Source organism: Sciurus vulgaris, assembly GCF_902686455.1.
Source record: "Sciurus vulgaris genome assembly, chromosome: 3".
NCBI lineage: Eukaryota > Metazoa > Chordata > Mammalia > Rodentia > Sciuridae > Sciurus > Sciurus vulgaris.
In genome coordinates, this window is record NC_136463.1 from 18,082,690 (window position 1) to 18,104,414 (window position 21,725).

The following is a 21,725-nucleotide window of genomic DNA, read 5'->3' on the forward strand; positions in this document are numbered from 1 at the left end:
CAATTGCACCTATAGAACTATGGATATAATTTGAAATTATTTCTAGATATGAAAATACTAGCAAAGAACCTTCCCTTTGACTTTTTTCTCCCTTCTCTGTCCATTCAATAAGTACAGAAATGTGCATAACTCCATGAGGTGGGTTAAAAGGTTGCTCCCCAAAAGAGAAACCTTCCTTTCCTAGAAACTCTAACAAAAGGATTTCATAAAGGGATCATTTTGCTATTTGTGCTTTCAGCATATTCAGGCACTTCTCAGCACCAAGGCCTTGTTTGCCCTTTACATAGACAGCAATACTAAGTAAATGCATTTATACAGCAATGAGTAAATAATCTGAATTTATCTCATGAAAAACCCAAAAACCTCTTCTTCCATTCACTTCCTTTCTTTCCCTGCCTCCTTCACCACCCAGTACCAGACAATCAAAGAGAGACACTTTAATAGTCATTCTGAAGATAGTCATTCCTGTGAGCTGACATAAAAATATTTCAAATGTTATTTTACAAAGACTAGATGTTTCAAAAGACTACTATATAATACTAGCATTGAATAAATTGTATACATATAACAAAGGCTAGAACCTGAACATATTTTATAAACATGAACTTATGGTCAAGAACTCTTCCTCTTCTCACTTCCTTCTAATCATTTTTCAGACTATGGGCAAGTATCAGCATTCACAGGTTGTATTCAGAAAACCGTCTTTCCTGTGAAATTTTTAAGCATCAAGATACTCATATAAGATGTTTTAGTTTGCTGTCTCTTTTTCACAAATACTAATAACCTCTTCATCATGTAGACAGCAAGGTATAAAATTAGGACCCATTTGTCCATTGTGTACACTATAAACACAGCAAAGGAAAACAAACTGCACAGCTCGTCCTGGACAAGACAGATTTTCCAAACACACTGCAGAGAACTTTTTCTTCCTTCTTACACTTCTTTCTTCTCCCTCTATCCTCAAGCATAGGTTGTACCTCTAAAACAGAAGACTTTAATGATTCCATTTCCAAGTTGGACGCCATGGTGCACGATTGTAGTCCTAGCACCTTGGGAGGCTGAGGCAGAAGAATTGCAATTAAGTGAGAAGCTGTCTTAAAATAAAAAGGGCTGGGGTTGTAGCTCAGTGGTAGAGCACCCCTAGGTTCAATCCCCAGTACCACAAAATAAAAATAATTGTATTTCCAAAAGACAGTTTTTCATATAAGTTCATTAATTCCTTTTTCCAAACAATTAGTGATCATTTTTACCTTTACTTTATATCTCCAGATGCTTTTACCATACTCCATAAGAATTCTTACTGAAATGAATTATTAATATTCAAAACTTTTATTACATTCATTAAACCTTTTTCCCTTCTTCCACATAGGTATCTCTTCCAGATTATTCTTATTTTCTAGGTTGTTCAAATCATGTTTTCTCCTCTTTTTTCTTTACTTTGTGTGCATTTGTCAGTTCCATTACTGAATACTCCTGACATTTTTCTGTTTTTTTTTTTTTTTTTTTTTTTTTTTTTTTTTTTTGCGGTGTTGGGGATCGAATCCAGGGCCTTGCGCTTGCAAGGCAAGCACTCTACCGACTGAGCTATCTCCCCAACCCTGTTTTGTGTTTTTGAATAATTTCTTTTTTCTTTTTCTTTTTCCTTTTTCATAGCTTCAATGAATTGCACTTGAATAATGGACAGTAGCCTCTTTATTATCTTCCTAGCCTTCAGTCTCCTTCCTTCCCACCCCTGAATATTTCAAAACTTACTGTGCAAAATCAGCTGGTTATATCAGAGAATGCCAAAGAAATTGTAGAATCTCAGCACAGCAGTGGATCTTAAGCATCATCTAGTTCACACACCTGTCTTTTGTTTGAATCTTTTGTATATTTCTGCTTAGTAATTTCTGCCAAGTTCCTTAGGCTAAGCTTGAATCTTCCAGTGACAGGAAATTCATTCTCCTAAGGCTTCATTCCCTTTTTGGACAACTGTAGGTTTGAGTCGAGTCTTCCTTTGCTAAGGTGAGATGTACATCCTTGCAGTTTCTATACCAGTTCTAGCTTTCTCTTGAGACTAGACAGAAAAAGAACAATCCTCCCTCCATGTGAAAGCCCATTAGTATATGCAGAAGGCTTCCCTGTCCAGACCTCAGCTCTCCTCAGATTCATCTTTTCTCTAAGTTAAATCTCTCAGCTTGGTTGGTTCCTTTTGGGAGCTTCTCTTTAGTCCTTTAACATTCTATTCACTTCTCTGAACTTCAGTATTTGTTTGTATTCACCTTAAGTTGGAGCTGAAGAAATAGCTCCTTTTGGAGAGCGCTCGCTTAGCATGTGCAAGGACCGCGGTTCAAATTCCCGGCCGCTCAAATGAGAAGAGAAGAAAGAAAAAAAAAAAAAAAAAACCACCCTAAGTTGTGAAACCCAGGACTCAGGGGAGTACTGCAAATGTGGCCCCTGTTGTACAGTAGACTGGAACTAACCAACCCTTGTTCAAAACACCAGTCTTCTTTTAGTTCAGGCTGAAACAGCATTAACATTTTTGACATCCTCATTCTATCTTGACTCATAATGAATTTACTGTTGAGTAAAACTCAAGTCATCCCTCACAAAACCTTATCTCCCCCAGCTGCACTCAAGTACAGGAAACTTACATTTATTCTTGATAACTTTTATCTTGTTAGAGAGCTCTTTGCTTTTCTACAGCTACACTTGTCAAGGAACTAGAAACTGCATCCTTATCTGCTTATAATTTGAGGGATAAAGCACATACGCTAAGTAAAATTAAAACAAGAACTCTTAGAAGGCAACTGGATATAGTCAGTTGTAACTACCCTCAAAGTGTCCTTTGACCTGCATTTAGAGACACCTAGGGATGCTTGTTAAATAGTCAGCTTCCTCAGCTTCACTCCAGACTTGAATTCAAATTTCTAGGAGTGATGCCTGGACATACACATTTTTAACAAGCTCGGTTAGATGTTGGTGCACACTAAAGTTTAACAACTGTGACTCTTAAGTATTGAAGAAATCATACCCAAAGATCTGATTCTGCTTAGGTGGTATTGATTAAGGAGGTGATGTTCTGAGGAACAGAAGAATATGAACTATTAAGCTGAGTTGAAGTTCCAAGTTTGGAAAAGAAGACACAAGAAGACAAGATACAAGCTAGACTGAAACAGTGGTCCTAGTAGAGCAGTAAGCAAAAGGAATTTGAAACCAAGGGACGTAGGGAACACAGAAGAAAGAAAAAACTGTAAACTTCTGAAACCAATATGATACATGCTGCCAGATGGCAGCAAGGCAGGACCTGCTAGAGAAGAAGCATGATCTTTGTCATCAAGAATTCATGAAATACCAGGCAACACCCTAAGAGGGAGTGTAAAAGGGTGGGGGTGTCAGCAAAGATTAGTTTGGAGAGTTGTTCCACACAACCCATCTATAGTTCTGGGCTATCTAATGAGAAGATCTTTATTAAACCTCAGTTGACTAATTTGGATATAGAACCAATCAGGGGTAGACATCTTGCACAGCTGCTTGAGCTCAGGGCACAGGCCTTATTCATCGGCCTTTATCATAGCAGAACTCAGAGTGCTCTTGGCATTTTCAAGGCGGTGGGGCAGCAGCAAGTCTGTACTAGTCAGAATGATACCCAGATGATCTGTTTCCTGTCCAAATGGGGTCAGGAGTAATGGTCTTAGTCTTAAATATTTCCTTTTCTTTTTAAAGATTTAGTGGTTGTTTTCTCTCATATGTGGAAGCTAGGGAGAAAAGAAAAAAAAACAAGGATGTCATGAAAGTAGAAGGGTAACCATTAGGGTAAAGGAAGGAGAGAGCAAGAGAAGGGAGGGAAGGACAGGAAGGGCAAGTCCTGGGGGGTGATACTGAGCGAGTTGTGTTATATGCATGTATGAATGCACCACCAAGAAACCCACTATTCTGTATAATTAATATTCACCAATAAATAAGATTTTAAAAATATTTGATGAGTGCACAGATAAGTAAATCTGGATGATAACACATTTTAGATGCTGATTGATAATTTTTGAAATAAATGAAAGGCCCTCCTTCCTATATTATGAGTGGATGGAAACTTTGTTCCAACTCTTCATTGCCTGACTGGAAAAGACAACTGTTTCTTAGTTAATAATCATACTGTACTACTAAAATGGTAAGTCAAAGAGAGCTAAGAAAATACCCATAACTATAATTCCAATTAACATTTTTTAAAAGAACCAGAGGAGAAATTGAAATTTTGAAAAATTTAAATCAAAAGATCAAATATTAATCTTAATTATATTTTCTACAAGTGCATGCACTATTTAAAATCAAGCATTCAAACCTGGTTTGCACAACTGCATAGAGAAGCCTGCAAGGCTTATGACTGTGTCCTGACTTGCCACTAGTCTCTTGATAGCCTCTTCCTTTGGCAAATGGTGAATCTGCCTACATTTGAATTGGAAGCCACTTGGGATTCCCCTTTAAACTTCATTACTTATTAAAAACCCACTTCCCAGTTCTCTGTCTGTATACATCATGTTGCCCATTAAACGTATTAAACACTTCTGTCCTGATGCTAATTTAACAGAGATCACTTATAATTTTTTGTCATTCTGTTTACCCTGATGTAAAATTAGAGTTTGCTGTAGTCTTTTCCCATTCTGAATACCAAAAGTTGACTGGCAGTTTTTCTTCAATATAGCTGGCCTCTGATGACATCTAGGGAGAACAAAGAAAATTTACTGCTTTATAAAATAAAAGGTTTAGCAAATACAAATTTGTCACATTTTGTATAATATTTTAAAAGATTGTAAACAGTAAACATTATTGTTTGTTCCCTGTGTTGACGTGAGGCTATGTAATTTTGGGGGACATTTTAAGAAAGAGATTATAATTAGTTTTTTGGCCATCTTATAAATATTTTCACATCTCGTTTTCATCAGTGGGGCTGGACATGCCTATCATGGTTGTTGTGGGCATGCCCTATTCTATTTAGACTCTTAGACCAGAAATCATTCAGTCTGTCTCTAGCACATACTCAGAAGCCTCTCAGAGTTCTCCCCACCAAAGTGTGCATGATTATAATCACTAGACAGCAACACCTGTGGCTCAGTGTCCAAAATGTTTATGTTGTTTGAATGTTACTTTGACTCAAAGGTAACTGGAAGATGAGAAAGAATATAATGTTAATGTACCTCAAACGGAGAGGCAAAGGGCGGGCTGTGGTGATCCAGGTTGTAAATACATTTTCAGGCGAAGTACCAGAAATAACCCAATTGCTTCCAGTAGAATTAGGTAATTCCAGATGAGTGCCAACAGAGCAGTGTGTATGCTCACTAAGAAAGGGACAGTGGCAGCTTTCTAATGCCTAGTAGTTAGGGACTATGAGAGGGAAGCAGTTGGGGAGATAAGGGAAATTTTGGAGAAGAAACATGATACAACATAGGGGAGGAAAGACAGAGGGATGCTGTACGTGTGGAACTGATGGTCACGATAGCTTGGCTTTTAGGGAAGGGCTACCTGTTGACTATACAAGAGCGGGGAAGGCTTGAGAAATCTGTTGAATTGACTCTGCATGAAGCATAAGAGAAGTGAACGGGATGGACTCTGATAGTCCAGGGCAAGAATAACTAAAGCTACCAAGAATCCTGACTTTCTGAAATACTAGTAAAATCTTTATGAAAATGTTATGTTCTAACTCATTTACTGTTGTGTCAAATTTGGAGTTTGATGTTCATCAATAGAATGGGTACTATTATTTGCAAGGTTCAGGGATAGTGTTAAATGAAGTTTTAAGGGGCCAGATAGTCTTAATAGTAAATCTTGGAATTTGGTAAGCAAAATAGTCTTTTTTTTTCAAAATTTATGGTCACCTAACAGTGATCTAATTCTTGCATATCATTCAGAAGTCTGGTTTGATTTCACCACCCATCTACAACAAGATGATAAAAATAAACTCATATTAGTCAGGCACAGTGGCACACACCTTATAATTCCAGCTTCTTGGGAGGCTGAGGTAGGAAGATCACAAGTTCAAGGCCAGCCTGGGCAATTTAGTGATACCCTTGTCTCAAAGTTTAAAAAGGGTGGAGGATGTAGCTCAGTGGTAAGGTACCCCTGGGTTCAATTCCTAGTACCCCCCCCAAAAAGATTAATATTAATATGCAATATTTATGAGCTCTTACTATATAACAAGAAGTTTGCTAAGTGTTTTCTGGACATTTGGACATTATACTTAATCTTTATAACAACCTTCAAAAGTAGTTGCTATTTTTATTTCCAGCTATTTCCTGAAAGAACCAGGGTCTTAATCCAGGCAAGTTGACTCTAGAGTCCCCACTTTTATCAATGCACATAAAACTGTTTAACACAAAAGACTATCCTTTATTCTGAGATTATGTCTGTTCTCCCTTTTGATATTAAAATATATTTTCTTATAAGAAATGGTGGTGATTGATGGTGGTGTCAGGTTTGATTTTTTTAAAATACCTTACAAAATAAAAACTAAACAACCCAATGACAGCACTTCTCCCTGAATTTTTTTTAAAATGATTTTTTGCTAGTTTGTGAAATTCCGGTCTGAGAACCACTTGTCAGAAGAGTAGAGCTCCTAGTGATTTTTAATGTTCTCTGGAGATTTCCATCTGATTTATTTTCTATTTAATCCAGTCAATCCTTACTTATCTTGCACCTAACTAGAAATCATATTTTCAGTCTTTTTTGACAGGAGTCTGTTGTGAAGCAATTAAAATGCAACTTTGTGATTCAAATTCTAGGAAATTATTAAAATACTTTATGACAAGGGGTCTAGAATGAGATAAAAACCCACTAGAATTATACTAAATTCTTTGCAAGATGCAATCTTACAGTGAGGTTCCAATGTTTTATTCACTTAAATCCTTAGTAAACAACGGTATCATTCTTTGCTCTGTTTATATTCTATAGCATTTAATATTATTCATACCTTCAATAATAACTATTACTTAATGATGTCATAGTAAACATCAGTACTTTTCATTGTCACTAACATTTGGAGAACAAAATGAAAGTGAGGATAGGTAACACTTCGAGAAAAGAATGAACGACAGAGCCAGACAAAGCTGTGGACCTTATTTATTCCTTAAGTGCAGTCTACACTGTGTGTTTTACTTGCAGAGTGTTATTGGTGACTTTAGCATCCCGTTGATTTACCCAACGTCTCTCCTCAGTTTTTTTTACTTCCTCGTGTGTATTTAACTTTTCCTTCAGTCCATCTTAGCTGCCCACTTTGGTTATACCCAGCACTTTGCCAGTCCCAGTAGCCTGCACCACTCTTGAGTTTTCAGATGTGAGCTTCCTGCTCACTAGCTTCTTCCCATTTTTCCTTGCGTATGTCTCACTCACTCCAGTTGGTTTACCACTTATTCCTCAGGTCTTCTGTCTTCTCTTTACCCAGCTTAGAGTCCCCCGTCTATCACATCTCTCCCCTTCTGGCCTTGCTCTGCATTGTCTTCGTGGGTCAAAGTTGCAAGCGTTTCTCAGCTGCCTGCCTACTCTATGCCAGTACGCTTCCTTTCAAATGTGGGTTTAGAAAAATGCAAAGGGCAGGGGAGATAGCTCAGCTGGTAGAGTGCTTGCCTTGCAAGCACAAGGCCCTGAGTTCGATCCCCAGTACCGCAAAAAAAAAAAAAAAAAAAAGAATAGAAAAATGCAAAACGATGATGTCTGACCTTATTTTAAATTTATGAGCCATATCTCAAGTGGGCCCTCAGTATTTCTTGGTGTAGGCGTTTCCTGGTATTCCTTCTGTACTTCCCTGGTCCATCCCATTTACTGTCCTACTCTCTGGGAGGACTAGTTCCTCTTTTACTCTCTCAAACCCCTAGCACTGCCTCTTCCCAACTTCCATCTTCACCAGCAGATAGTGACTACCTATATCTGTATCTACATATATGTAAAATTAGCAACTTGAACTCCAAAACCACATATATAAACCTATTTTGACCATTTTAAATGTACTTTTCACTTCTACCTGCCTTTCTGTTATTATAGTCAAGAACTGTGGATATGTTTGCACCTCCTCCAATTTACAGGGCACTTAGTAAAACAACTAACTGTGGTAAACTAACTAACAGTTAGTAAAATAACTAAGTTAAATACTTGGACACAGGAAATTTTTAAAAAATGTTTTGGAGCTGTGTTTTTAGTAGCTGTGTTTGACTATACTTAGTTCTTATTTATGTAAGTTATAAAGGAAGGAAAATGGTTGGGAATGACTTGGAAATGAAGATTAAAGCCTTATTTTGTGGAAATGATAAAAATGTTCAGTATAGTCATAAGATAGTTTTTACCTTACCTTACACTTTTGGTGGGAAAATCAGGCAATAAAATTGAGTTGTAAATATGTTAACTTCAAATTAAAATAATTTAGTCCTGTTATTTACCTCATGTAGCTTATTCCCCCCCCCCCTTATCTTTTCTTGTTTTCTTTTTGTACCAAACATTGAGCCCAGGGGCACATAACCACTATTTTCAGATGGGGTCTTACTAAGTTGTATAGGGCCTTGCTAAGTTGCTGAGGCTGACTTTGAACTCTTGATGATCCTGTCTCAGCATCCTGAGCTGCTGGGATTACAGGCATGTGCCACTGCCCCCAGCTCATGTAGCTAATCTTCAGGACTTAGTTTTGGGAAAGACAATGGGGAGGGCTAAAACTAAAGAAGTCAAGATTTTTATGTCTGTTTAGGTGAAATTTATAGAGTTGAATATGAATCTACACCTTACCTAACACTGACTTGCTTATGTAATTCCAAGAGGATAGTCCCTTGATGACCTGAATCTCATATGCTGAATCACTTACATAATGGCATTCATTTGCTCAGGCAAAGTTCCCTACATATTTTCCTAATTCCCTGTGTTCTTTATCCTCTTCCAATGCCTTATTTTATAGATGACCTAGCTGGCCCCTGTTTTACATGGTGAACAGAACCCAAGAGGCTTCCTCTCTTCCCTTTACTTAACTAGTCTCAGAAGGCGAGGCATCCTGACCAACTCTCCCCCTGAATCCCTCTGTGTTGCCAGAGTTCCTGAAAATGTGATGTCCATGCCTGCTTAGACTCCTTAGCTTCCTTCTATGTAAAAAGACAGGCACCTCAACCCCAAACGCTCTGACCCTGATCTAAGATCCTGTGGTCCTGGTTAGCATGAACTTCCTGATTTTTAGGTCTAGTGGCTTCTTCCCAGGCAGGCTTCATCCCCTATCTCTGCAGCATGTGTCCCTTTCATCATATTTCTCTACTTAAAACTTTTTGTGGCTTTTCATGTGCCCAGAGCAAGCATCCAAAAATATTTTTAAGATGTCAGAATCAGTAGTTCTGATACCTTTTCTGAGTTTTCAACCTATATTTTTAATGGGCATTACTGCCCAAATCTCAAATACCTTATAGCCAAAAACAAAGTGATGCTGTCCCCAAACTGTCTCCTCTTCTTGCCATCTTCTTGGTATATTCGAGGTTGTCATCATTGTACCCTTGTGTGCAGTCTAGAAACCACAAGGCCAGCATTGACTCCACCTCCTCTGATTTCTACTTGGTCTCTAAGCTCTGATGAATAGCTTTCAGGTCTTCCTTTCTTTCTTTCCTACTCTTTTTTTATGACTATTTACTCTTTCTACTCCTAGTCTCTTGTCTTGATCATTTCAATAGTGTGTTCAGCATTTTTAATTTCGATTCCATAGACTGACCTCAAAGACTTTAAGAATCTGCTCAAAATTATATGAAAATTTTGTACATGTGCATTTTTCAGGGGACGGAGGGCGGGTTCCATTAGACTATTCCATGGGAAAGAAAGTGAGAAATAGAATGAGGCAATATGACAGTTTAAGTCAGCTCCACTGATTTTTTTACTTTTATACCTTCCCTTTGCTATTTAATTCACTAACCCAGGGTACTGATTTCTGTGTTGTGAGGGGGCTCGCATGATATTAAGATAAAGCAAAGAAAAAAAGGAGCAGCAGTCAGGCCAGCTCAGCAGTCAGACAGTCCAGCAGCTAAACATCAGAGGCTCCCTAGAATCAGAGCCAGGCTTTGATGTCCTGGAGAAGCTCAGGAGAAAGCTGGGGCATCAGCAGCAGTGGAAGGTGTCCTCCTAGGGGCTCTGGACCCACATTCTCATGTGCTTCCAGAGGACCAGGAGTGGTATGAAAGCTCAACTGGCAAAAATAATGGTGAGTCAGTGTCTCAAGAAAAAGGTTAAAAATATTCCTCCACCTAGCCTTCCACCCTCTGCATCTTTGTTTCTCAGTCCTTCCTTCACTCTACCAGCAGAGTTAGCTTTTATACACATTTCACTGCCTAAAAAACAAGTTAAAAACTCGTGGGCATGGTGTCAAGACCTGCCACAGTTACAAACCTGCCAGCCCTGTCTCCAGGCTGTCTTCCCCTCCAAAGCTCTAGTCACCATTGGCAGTTTTGAGAGAACAGCTTCCATATCCATATGTCTATGCCTTTGACCTTGTGAATCTCTCCTTTTTTGGTGACATTTCCTCTCTGCTACCCAACCATGAATCTACTCATCCTTTTAGGCCCAGATTTGATGTCACCTCTTCCCCTGTGTCCATCCCTAATTTTCTGCCATCATTCTGGCAGAATCAGTCTCTTCTGGCTAGATTCCAAAAACATTTCATACATATCTCTGATATGTCATATTAAATTATAGATAACTTATTTTTATTTCTGTCTTTCCTACTAAGCCATAAATGCCCTGCAGGTAGGGACTGTCTTTTTCATGTTTGTATCCCTAACACCTACCCTTAGTACCTAGTCTAAACAGGAGCTTAATACACTTTTGTTGAATGGAATTAGTTTTTATGACTCATTTAAAATTAGAGACCAATGCTTATTTAATAAGTCAGAATAGACCATAATAATAATAGTCATAACAAAGTTCCATTTCCACTGCTTATTCAAGTAACTGATTCCTTTGTGGAAGTGGATTTTGAAAATCTTCACATGTCAGTGTATATTTTTGAAGTGCTTACTTGAGATACTAAAAGAATTATAGTACTAATGCAGACTAGAGCTTCTAAGACATCCCTATTGATGTTATATTGAATATATTCTCTCATATACATTTTATATATACATATATATAAAATAAGATACATAGATATGCATTTTTATCTGTTTTTCTCTTAACCTTCATGGTAATGCTTTGTGAATTACTTATTTTATAAGATCTGAGTCAGTTTAATTCAAAACACAGTAAACTGAGCATTTTCCATGTACAAAAAGAATTGTAAAATTAGGATTTTATTATTTATATATTATAAAGTTTGTTTTGCTAAATTAAGGAAGTCTCAATAATTACAAATGTCTTTTTTTTTCTTTCAGTATTTTAATTCAGCAGTGAAAGAAAGCATTGCTCCATAAATTAAGAGTTTCAAATAGTTTTGAAAAATGACCTTTCCATCATTTTCTTCGAGTGTTTTCCTAAAAGGAAGCAACCATTTAATTATTAAGTCCTTTATTGGGTATACATTATGAGCTAGGTATTATGTTGGATGTTTTCATTTCAAGGTTAATAAGATGGTACTTGCCCTTGAATAGTATATCAGGTAATAGAGAAGAAGGTGAATAAAGAAATGATTATAGTGTAAGCCTTGGAAAAGAGAAAGGAAACTTCTTTGAGAACTGAGGTTGAGGTTGAAAATGGATGCGTCTGCTGACCAGTTTGTAGCTAGAGAAGCAGAGAGCTGAAGGGAGTTTGTGCTTGATAATCTTTTTTTCCCTCTTCTTCTTTTAATATGTGAAGTAGGAATCAGGAATCTAGGTCATGTCTAAGAATTAATGGCATGGGGTAGCTCTAGAGAAGAAAAGAACAGGGAAGATTTGGATACTTAATAAGGAGAATTAGAGAGGAGCTAACAAAGACAAGTGAAGAGTGGCATGCAGAATTGAGAAAGCAGGGAGTGTCGAACTGAAACTGGATGCCGTGAAACCAAGCGGATATCAGTCAGCACAGTGGGGTAATTTTCTCTGGCGGTGTTCTGTGGCCAGTGTGTGGGTGCAATAAAGCCATATTGTGTTCAGGGCTCACAGGATGGGCATGACAAAATAGAAAAAGGTCAGGGAGTTGAGTCCTTCCAAGAAAGTATGGCTAAATATGGAAGTAAGGTGAAGAAAAAGTCAATAAACTTGGAGAAAGTGAAAAGTCAAGAAACTAGAGATGAGGATAAGGCCTGGGACTTTGTAGGTACTCAGCAAATCTTCTCTTTCTGCTTTCTGACTGTCCTTTCTTTGTACCTATTCCCCTCTCCCCCATCTGCCTCTGCTGTGGTTCAGACATGTGAATGGTTTGCAGTTGGCTTAAAGAGATCAGGAGCCAGGTTCCAAAGTGGGTCCCAGTGACTTGAATGCTGGCAGTGCTTGGTGGTGCTGAGAGAAGCTCCAGACTTGTCCCCTCACCTCCCCACCACTCCTGATTGAAGGGTGGGTCAAAACATGAAGACATATTGGGCCATGGTTCTTAGGGCACGGATTTAGTCTGTGACGAGAAGAGTCACGACCCTGAGTCTTCAAGGGTTACCATTAAGCTCCCTTCTCCCTACAAGCTAAACTATAAGCACAGATCTTAGTTCTTTCAAGGATTTAAAAGGGAGTCTTTTCTTGATGTAAGGATAGATGCAAGGACCATATTGGCAACACAGAGATCTTCCTCCTTAGAATCTAAAGTTGCTAGTAGAGTTTATTGTATCATGTAACATATTTTCTATAAGTAATACATAGTTGTACTCTTTTCTTAAAGATGTGCTTTTTAACATTGTCATTTCAAATAAAGACAAACTATTTTCTATGGAAACACACACATGTACACAGTATTTCCAGAGATTTTTTTTTTCACCTGTAGTTATCACACTGAAATCAAATAATCCCATTATTTTAGAGTACTTTTTTGGGTGTATGTAGTAGAAAGAAAAAAAACTAATTATAAAGGAGCCATGTACCTTAACTGTGCAACTGCTAGAAAGGTGAGGGTACCCAAAGGAATGAACATAGGTCATGGGTCTTCATTTTAAGAACTGAAGTAAACATATAGAGTTGGCTAGACACCTAGATCATCAGTTGTGCTATTTTGGATGGTTAATGGAAGCTTTAAGGCTTTAGCAGTGCCACCTAGAAAATAAATGAATGCTGCTTCTGAAACTTCATTTTCACCTGGGTTGCTCTAAAGAAGCATGTTGCCTCACTTGACATTAGTCACACAAAGAAGTTTAGCTTTATCCACAGAGTTGGTGACATCCATCTGGATCCTTGAATTCCTCTATGCCCATCCAATTCAGTATGCTTGCCCTTTGTTGAAGTGTTTGTATTGACAGGTTGAACCAAAATTCTATGCATTATACTCTCCAGAGCTTACTGTATCATGACAGATTCATTTGGGTTACCCCACCCACCCACCAACCTTAAAGGGTAATGAAAATAAGTAATATTTCCTAATTATATAATTAGGTCAAAAAGACATTTTCAGCGTTAAGACTGTTTGTTCTAAGTGTTAGTTCAAATATACTTTTCCAAAGACCTTTAGCTGGCAACTTTTTCCCCCCAAACATTAATGCTGATATTAGGAATGGTTTCTGAATTTTATTTTAAAGAGAGAAAGATGGATACAGAGATACTGTTCATTTTTGTTCTGTTCATGGCACCTGGCTATTAATAAATTTAAGTAGCACCACTATGTTTTACTTTAAGTACATATGAAGAAGTAAGAAAACTTTTCCTTAAATGTCTTACTTGTATTTTAGTTATTTGGTGTAAGACTGATTTCTTTTCCTTTGCAGGCTGTAAACATGTTAAAGGCATTCTGTTATATGGGCCCCCGGGTTGTGGTAAGACTCTCTTGGCTCGACAGATTGGCAAGATGTTGAATGCAAGAGAGCCCAAAGTGGTCAACGGGCCAGAAATCCTCAACAAATATGTGGGAGAATCAGAGGCTAACATTCGCAAACTGTTTGCTGATGCTGAAGAGGAGCAAAGGAGGGTAATGTGACTATAACTTAGCAATAATGTGTTACTGTTTATATGATGAATAAAATCAGAGTTATGGAGGCAAATTTGTTACTGTGATCTCTGTTTTCAAACAGCTTATAGGTTAAGTTTACTTAATACTTAGTTATATTTTACACTGCCCCAGAGATTATGTGGGATTTACATGATGTGAGCAAATGTCATTACCCACATGTTCATAACACAAAGGGAGATGATTGTATAAGCCAAAGGTTTTACAAAAACAGATCATGAATATATTTTCAAGTGACACTTTTATACCATATTACTTTCAAGGACTTGAACTCATTTATCTTTGAGGGGAGGAGGGTAAATCCATGAATAGACTTATAGAATTTTATACACACACACACACAAGGTCCATGATCAGAAAGCTAGCTTACTTATACTGAGTCAGCTGAGTAGAACAGTCATAGAGTGGCAGGATTGAGTTGTCAGAGCTCAAAGGATTTGAGTCTTAGAAAAAATAAAATTAATTTATAAATCAGACCAGAGGCTGGGTGTGGTTGTGCTCACCTGAAATCTCAGAGACTTGTGAGACTGAGATAGGAGGATCACAAGTGCAAAGGCAGCCTCAGCAACTTAGCAAGTCCCTAAGCAACTTAGCAAGACCCTGTCTCAAAATAAAAAATAAAAAAGGCTGGATATGTAGCTCAGTAGCTCAGTGTAAGTGCCCCTGGGTTTGATTCCCATTACAAAAAAAAAAAAAAAAAAAAAAAAATCAGAGTTTACTGTGATGTTTGATTTTATGTGTCAGTTTGACTAGGCCATAGGCTGCCCAGGCATTTGGTCAAATATTATTATGGGTATGTCTGTGAGGGTGTTTCTAGATGAAATTGACTTTTGAATTGGTAGGCTGAGTAAAGCAGATTGCCCTCCTGATGACAGACCCCATCCAATCAGTGTAAGGCTAGCAGCTGTCTTCTCAACAGGAATAATGCAAACAAGACATCCACTGAATGTCATTTTTAAGGGGCTGAGAGGAAATAACTAGATTTTTTAAAAACATGAGATATTATGTTTCTGGATTCTATTTGTTTTGGTCCATATAAGTCATTTTAATATTTGTGTGATATTCCACTTCCTACTGAGGAAAAGTTAAGATGCTTCTTTGTTGATTTTCTTTGCCACATTCTGGTGAAGGGTGATGTTATAGTGACATTTATTTCACTGTCACATCAGTCTTCTAAGTAATTTCATCATTCTTTGATCTTCTCCCCCTCCTCATCCCCTTCCTCCTCCCCCTCCTCTTCCCCCTCCTCTTCCTCCTCCACCTCCTCCTCCTCCTCCTCCTCCTCCTCCTCCTCCTCGTCCTCGTCCTTCTTCTTTTTTTTTTAATGGGTGGGGATTGAACCCAGAGGCGTTTTGTGCTTTACCACTGAGCTACATCCCCAGCACTTTGTTTTTAATTTTGAGAAAGGGTTTTGCTAACTGGCTGAGACTGGCTGTGATCCTCCTGCCTCAGCCTCCAGAGCTGCTGGGATGACAGGAGTGCACCATTTTCTTTTATTTTAGTATATGGAAATAATTGGTGAGCAGTGACATGATTTCTAGGATGATGCAACAGCATAATGTGTCTTAGATTCATAGAAAGATCCAGTGGTCATGCAAGATAGAATGAATATTATTCTATTTTTAAAAATACGTTTTCCCTTTTGTTCTTTGGAAGCTTTGTAAAAAGAAAAAGTTATAAAGTATCAGTCTTTATAAACTGTTTGAACTGCTCAAAAAGAAAAAACCAAAATGAGTCTGATGGACCCTGATGGCTGGGCACAGGTGAGTTAGAATGCCTCGCAGAGAGGGATTTTGTAAGACCTTAGTTGTGAGAGTTTCCACATAGCTACATAGGTAACTTGGGTGCTGTTTTTAAACTTGCAGGCAGTTTGAATATGATGCTACTAATGTATACAGTTGACAGCCGGGTGCATTGGCCCATGCCTATAATCCCAGCAACTTGGGAGGCTGAAGCAGGAGGATCACAAGTTCAAGGCCAGACTCTACAACCTAATGAGACACTATCTCAAAATTTTAAAAAAGGGTGAGGAGGGCCTGGGGATATAGCTCAGTTGGTAGAGTGCTGCCTCATGAGCACAAGGCCCTGGGTTCAATCCCCAGCACTAAAAAAAAAAAAAAAAGGGGGTGAGGAGCTGAGGATGAAACTCAGTGGTGAAACTCCTTTGGGTTCAATCCCTGTACCTAGTGGGGCAGGGGGAGCAAGTTGACAGAGACTTTCTAGATAGATTTTAATCATAGCCAGCCTCTTCAGTTTTATCTTACTCAGTCTTTATATCCAGAAATGACTTGATATACCCAACTAACCCCACAGAGGGTAAATGTGTTACATAAGAAAAAGCATCCCCTCAGTGATTCTGGACAGTCGAGGCTGACAAAGATGAACACTTGCATATAGGTCAAACTAGTTAAATATAGAACAGCCACTTTCAAAGGCTGTTGCCAGGGGCTCAACAGCATCAGCTCTGTTTCTATGGGGAAAGACTTCAGATGGTAAAAACAGAGCTAGAAGCCTGTGAACTGAAGTAGACTGCATTAGGAAATTCAGATCCTTTGGTAAAGTCTTTATTGATGATTCAGCTATATTAATCTGTGAACATTAATCTTGACATCCTTCCTTAACTGATTTTTAATTTATTGTAATAAGAATTTGCCCTTATTTAAGTAATACACCTGTAAAAATTGATGTTATTGTACCGATGAAGTTGGGAAGGGACCTGATGACAGGTCACGAGATTAGTAAGGTTTTGAAAAGGTCAGAATTGTAATGAATCATGTTTAAGACAGATTACCCCTGTAATCATTTAATCACACAGTGTACTTATTGTCTTTGGCTTCCTTGTCCACATAGGTGATTTTTGAGGTTGGACTGAGAAGGAAGTTGTGATTCCAGCTGCAACACAGGGCATACTGACAACAAAATTCATACATTATACCACTTTTTTGTTTCTTGCTGTATTTAGCAGACAAACATGAATAAAAATGTCTTTTAAAAATCAAGTAAAGTCTCACAATTTTTCAGCCATAAACAAGAATATTCTTCTTTTACACTAAAGATGGCAAGAGTTAATATCCTACATAGAATTGCTTTGGCAAGACTAAGCTTATAGTTCTGATTTCTCATTCCCAATCTTTTCTACAGATGGAAAAATGAATATTTTTGGTGTTGAATTTTTAAAGAAGCAAGCTCTCATTTATCATTAGACATCTACATAGTAAATATAATGATATTGAGAAACTAAGTTGATTTTTTTTATCAGATTTGAACTTAACTTTTTAAAATATTTTTCTAGTTGTCAATGAACCTTTAATTAATTAATTTATTTATTTATATGCTGTGCTGAAGATTAAACCCAGGGCCTCACACATGCCAGGCAAGTGCTGTAGCACTGAGCTACAACCCCAGCCCAGATTTGAACATAATTTTTAAAATGTTTATGGAAGATAAACAATTTGTAAATAATGTTCAGGGAAAAATAATAAAATCTAGTTAAATTTTGGAAATGTTGATGGTTGTTTGACTATCATCTCACATATAATTGCATTGAAGAATGAACAGTACTTTAAATATGAATGTTAGAATGTATGATAAGATACTTTACCTGTTTTTGTCTTATCATAACAGTTAAATTGACTTTTTTCTCTTCTGGTGTATAGTTTTATGAATTTTAATATGCTTATAGATTCGTGGAACCACCACCCAAATAAGAATATATTAGTGTTTCCTAAACTATTTTTGGAATTTAGTTTAATTCCTATCAAAGCTTGAATTTTTCTTTCTTTCTTGTTTATAATTGGTGGAGGCTGTTTTCTATCTGGTAGAATGATTCCAGTGTTCATTAGAAGTATTCATGTTTAGAAAGAGCCAAGATGGCTTTTAAAAAGAATAATACATGTGGTGGGGAAAAACCTGCCTAACCGGCTACTATAGTTATAGAGATATTAACATCTGCGATTCCTAGGACAGAACAGATGAACTGGTAATATCTAGTGTGCATTAAAATCCAAAGTCTAGTAAAAATGGCATCTCAAGCAGTGGAGAAAGGAAGGTTTACTTAGTCACCACTATTGGGTCAGTTAGTTAACAATTTGAAGAATTATTTGGATTCTTACCTCACTTGGACAATACACAAAACTAAAATACCCCAGATAAAGAATTGTATGTAATATACTTATTTTAAAGAGAAGTAAAGGTAGGTGACCATCAGTCTCTGAAATAGGGAAGAATTTTAAAGCTAAAAGTAACAGAAAACATAATAAAAATAAAAAACTGATAATGTTGACTGTTTAAGTAGTATGAAAACCTTCAGTTGCCAGGAATGGTGGTTCATAATCTTAGCAGCTCAGGAGGCTGAGACTGGAGGATCATGAGTTCAACCTCAGCAACTTAGCCAAGCCCTATGCAACTCAGTGAGACCCTATCTCTAAATAAAATATAAAAAAAGAGCTGGGGGTGTGACTCAGAGGTTAAGTGCCCCTGGGTTCAATCCCTTGTACCAAAAAACTTTCACTTATCAAAAATATACTATAAATAATATTTAGATAAATGACAAACTGACATAAAGTATTTGTAACAAACATAATAATTCCCTTAATAAATACATCACTTTTTATAAATCAATAATAAAAACTTCTAAATTCCAGTAGAAAATGTATAGAAAACATCAAATAAGAGAATTAATAATGATAAAAGTGTAATTTACAGGGCTGGAGGTGTGGCTCAGTGGTAGAGCATTTGCCTAGCAGGTGTGAGGCCCTGGGTTCAATCTCCAGTAACAGGGGAAAAAAAGAAAAACTTCCAGCCTCTTCAGCCTTGTAGACAAATGATTTAAAAACAGAAACATCAATCCCTAGCACCAAAAAATAAAAATAATTTTAAAAAACCCAGAGAAAGATACCACTGTTTATCTGTCAGATTGAGAATTACTTTTTAAATGTTTCTAATATTCATTATTTGCGAGGCTGTGCCAAAATAGGCACTGCCATATACTACGGTGGGATTATAAATTGTTAAAACCTTTCTGGAAAAGTGTTTGACACCCTTCTCAAGGTCCTTAAAGTGGCTGGGGTTGTGCTCAGTGGTAGAGCACTTGCCTAGCATGTGTCAGGCACTAGGTTTGATTCTCAGCACCACATATAAATAAATGAATAAAAATAAAGGTCTATCAACAAATAAAAAATATATTTAAAAAAAAAGTTTCTTGGGGGCTGGGGAGATAGTTCAGTTGGTAGAGTGCTTGCCTTGCAAGTACAAGGTCCTGAGTTCAATCCCCAGCACCGCAAAAAAAAAAAAAAAAAAGTTTCTTTAAATACTCAACAAACCTTTTCACCTAACTATTGCCATTAGGAAATAATCATATATATTGTGAAGGGTTAAAGTATAAAAATGTTCATTGTATTAACATATATAATATTAAAAACTTAGAAATAATTAAATATCTAACTAAGGAATTAATACAGAGTACAGGAGTTAAACCGTGGAGCTAGTCATAATGAACTAGTATAGAGCTATTAAAAATTGTTGGGTAGTTATGGAAAAGAATTTAAGATAAAAACTGGATTTAATAAAGCAGCATCTTGGCTGATTTAATTCGAGATGATTGTGATCTCTGGATATTTTTTATATTTTTCTAAATTTTCTCTAGTCATATATTTTGCAATTAGAAATAAAAAACCATTTGAAATTGTTCTTAAAGAATAGTTAACATTCAAAAAAATATACAGTGAATTTCCAATTTTTTAATTAAATTTAAAATATAGAAATAAATCTATATGACGTTAACAGCACTTATCTTTAGGTGATCTAATGGAGTTTATTTTAAAATTTTATTTGTATTTGTTTTACAACTTTTCTCAGTTAACACATTTATTACTTTTATAATAAAATAATTTTAGCCTCATAATCCTTAATCTCATTATGTTCATCATTTAATTTATATTATTCATGTATTGTTATATTTAGGTTATATTTATTTTTTCCTGTTTTGTTTTATTTTAATCCCCAGTGATATGGGGTGGGAGATGGATATTGAACCCAGGGGTGCTCTACTTCTGTACACTGAGCTACATTCCCAGCCCTTTTTATTTAATTTTGAGACAGTCTCATTAAGTTGGTGAGACCAGCCTCAAACTTGGAATTCTCCTGTCTCGGCCTCCCAAAGTAGCTGGATTACAAATGTGTGCCACTGTGTCCAACTCCTGAGGTTCTTTTTTGTGTTAAAAATTAAAAGAAAGGAAAAAAAAAAAAAAAAAACTATGGCTGACAACAATTATCTTTATATTTCAAAATAGCTGGTAGAGAGAATTTTGAATATTCCCAACACAAAGAAATGATAAATGTTTGAAGTGTTAGATTTGTCAGTTATCCTGGTATGATCATTCTACATTGTATGTACATATTGAGATATCACACTGTACCCTATAAACATGTACAGTTACTATGTTAATATAAATTATTAGAAGGTCTGTGTTAATTTAGTCTATTGAATTAACATTCAAAGGTATTTGTATCTATTGAAGGTCAGAAGTACATAAACTAATTTCTTTTAATGATTACTGTTTTTACTACCAAAGCAGAAATCACTATGTAAAAGAAATAACACCCCCTTTTCCATATTCTTTTTATAAACTGTTTCTCTGTTCCCACCTTACTCTTAGAAAAAAATAATATTTTCATGTGATTTAAGTAAATATGAATCACATTCAGTTCCTTCATCATTTGCCCAGTTCCCAGCCACCCTTGGGTGGAGTTAATCTTTAACTATATAATATGGCAAAGCAAACATTAAACTTACTGCTTCTGGAACAGTCTTCTCACCAAAACTCAGGGAAGATGGTAGGAAGTTGCCCTTCACTGACTTAACAAATGCATCTGATAAGTGTTAAGAATTCTTCTTTCAAGTAGTAAGATAAGACATATGTATAAATTCACATTTAGTTATTTGATAGACTGTTCACTCTTTGTATATAAACACTATATGTAACAGTATATCATCTATATTTTGTTTCATGGCTGTTAAATGTGGGGTTCAAGAATGTATTTTCAGTTTGCAAAAATCTGAAAATGCAGTTCTACTACCTTTGAGAGGGTATCGACCATGATTGAATTATACTTTTTATATTTATTAGTCAAATTAGAGCAAAATCAAACTGTTGAAAGCTTTGTTTAGCTTTTTTTGATTAGTTTGTTTAATAATACATTCAAATTATGACCTTTAACATCATTTCTTCCCTTAATAGCTTGGTGCTAACAGTGGTTTGCACATCATCATCTTTGATGAAATCGATGCCATCTGCAAGCAGAGAGGGAGCATGGCTGGTAGCACCGGAGTTCATGACACTGTCGTCAACCAGTTGCTGTCCAAAATTGATGGGGTAGAGCAGCTGAACAATATCCTTGTCATTGGTATGTATACTTTCATTTAGAAAAGTTTTAGTCTTCCAAAAACAGGAGACTCATGAAGATCTATGTAGGTTGTAATTTTGTCAATGTCTCCAAATTAGAATCAAGTGATGATGAAGACTTTGACTATTTGCATGTCAAGGTTTAATAGGATAAATAAAAGATGGGTTTTAGTGAGTTGTAGGTTTAATGAAAAAGGCAGCACAGCATGATGCAGTAGTTTTAACCTGTGTTACAGCAGGTCCCCTAGGCCCTAAGATCCTGTTTCACCACTGTTACTACTTCTTTTAACT

At 36.7% G+C, this 21,725-nt stretch overlaps 1 protein-coding gene across 1 annotated transcript in view; it reads left to right on the top strand.

The window, feature by feature from the left end:
- The window catches only part of NSF (N-ethylmaleimide sensitive factor, vesicle fusing ATPase), a 160,477-nt gene that overhangs the window by 68,024 nt on the left and 70,728 nt on the right, over positions 1-21,725 (top strand). The window contains exons 9-10 of the mRNA XM_079134983.1: positions 13,793-13,992; positions 21,270-21,435. Coding sequence (XP_078991109.1) covers positions 13,793-13,992; positions 21,270-21,435 — 366 coding nt within the window. The remainder of the gene's footprint in view (positions 1-13,792; positions 13,993-21,269; positions 21,436-21,725) is intronic.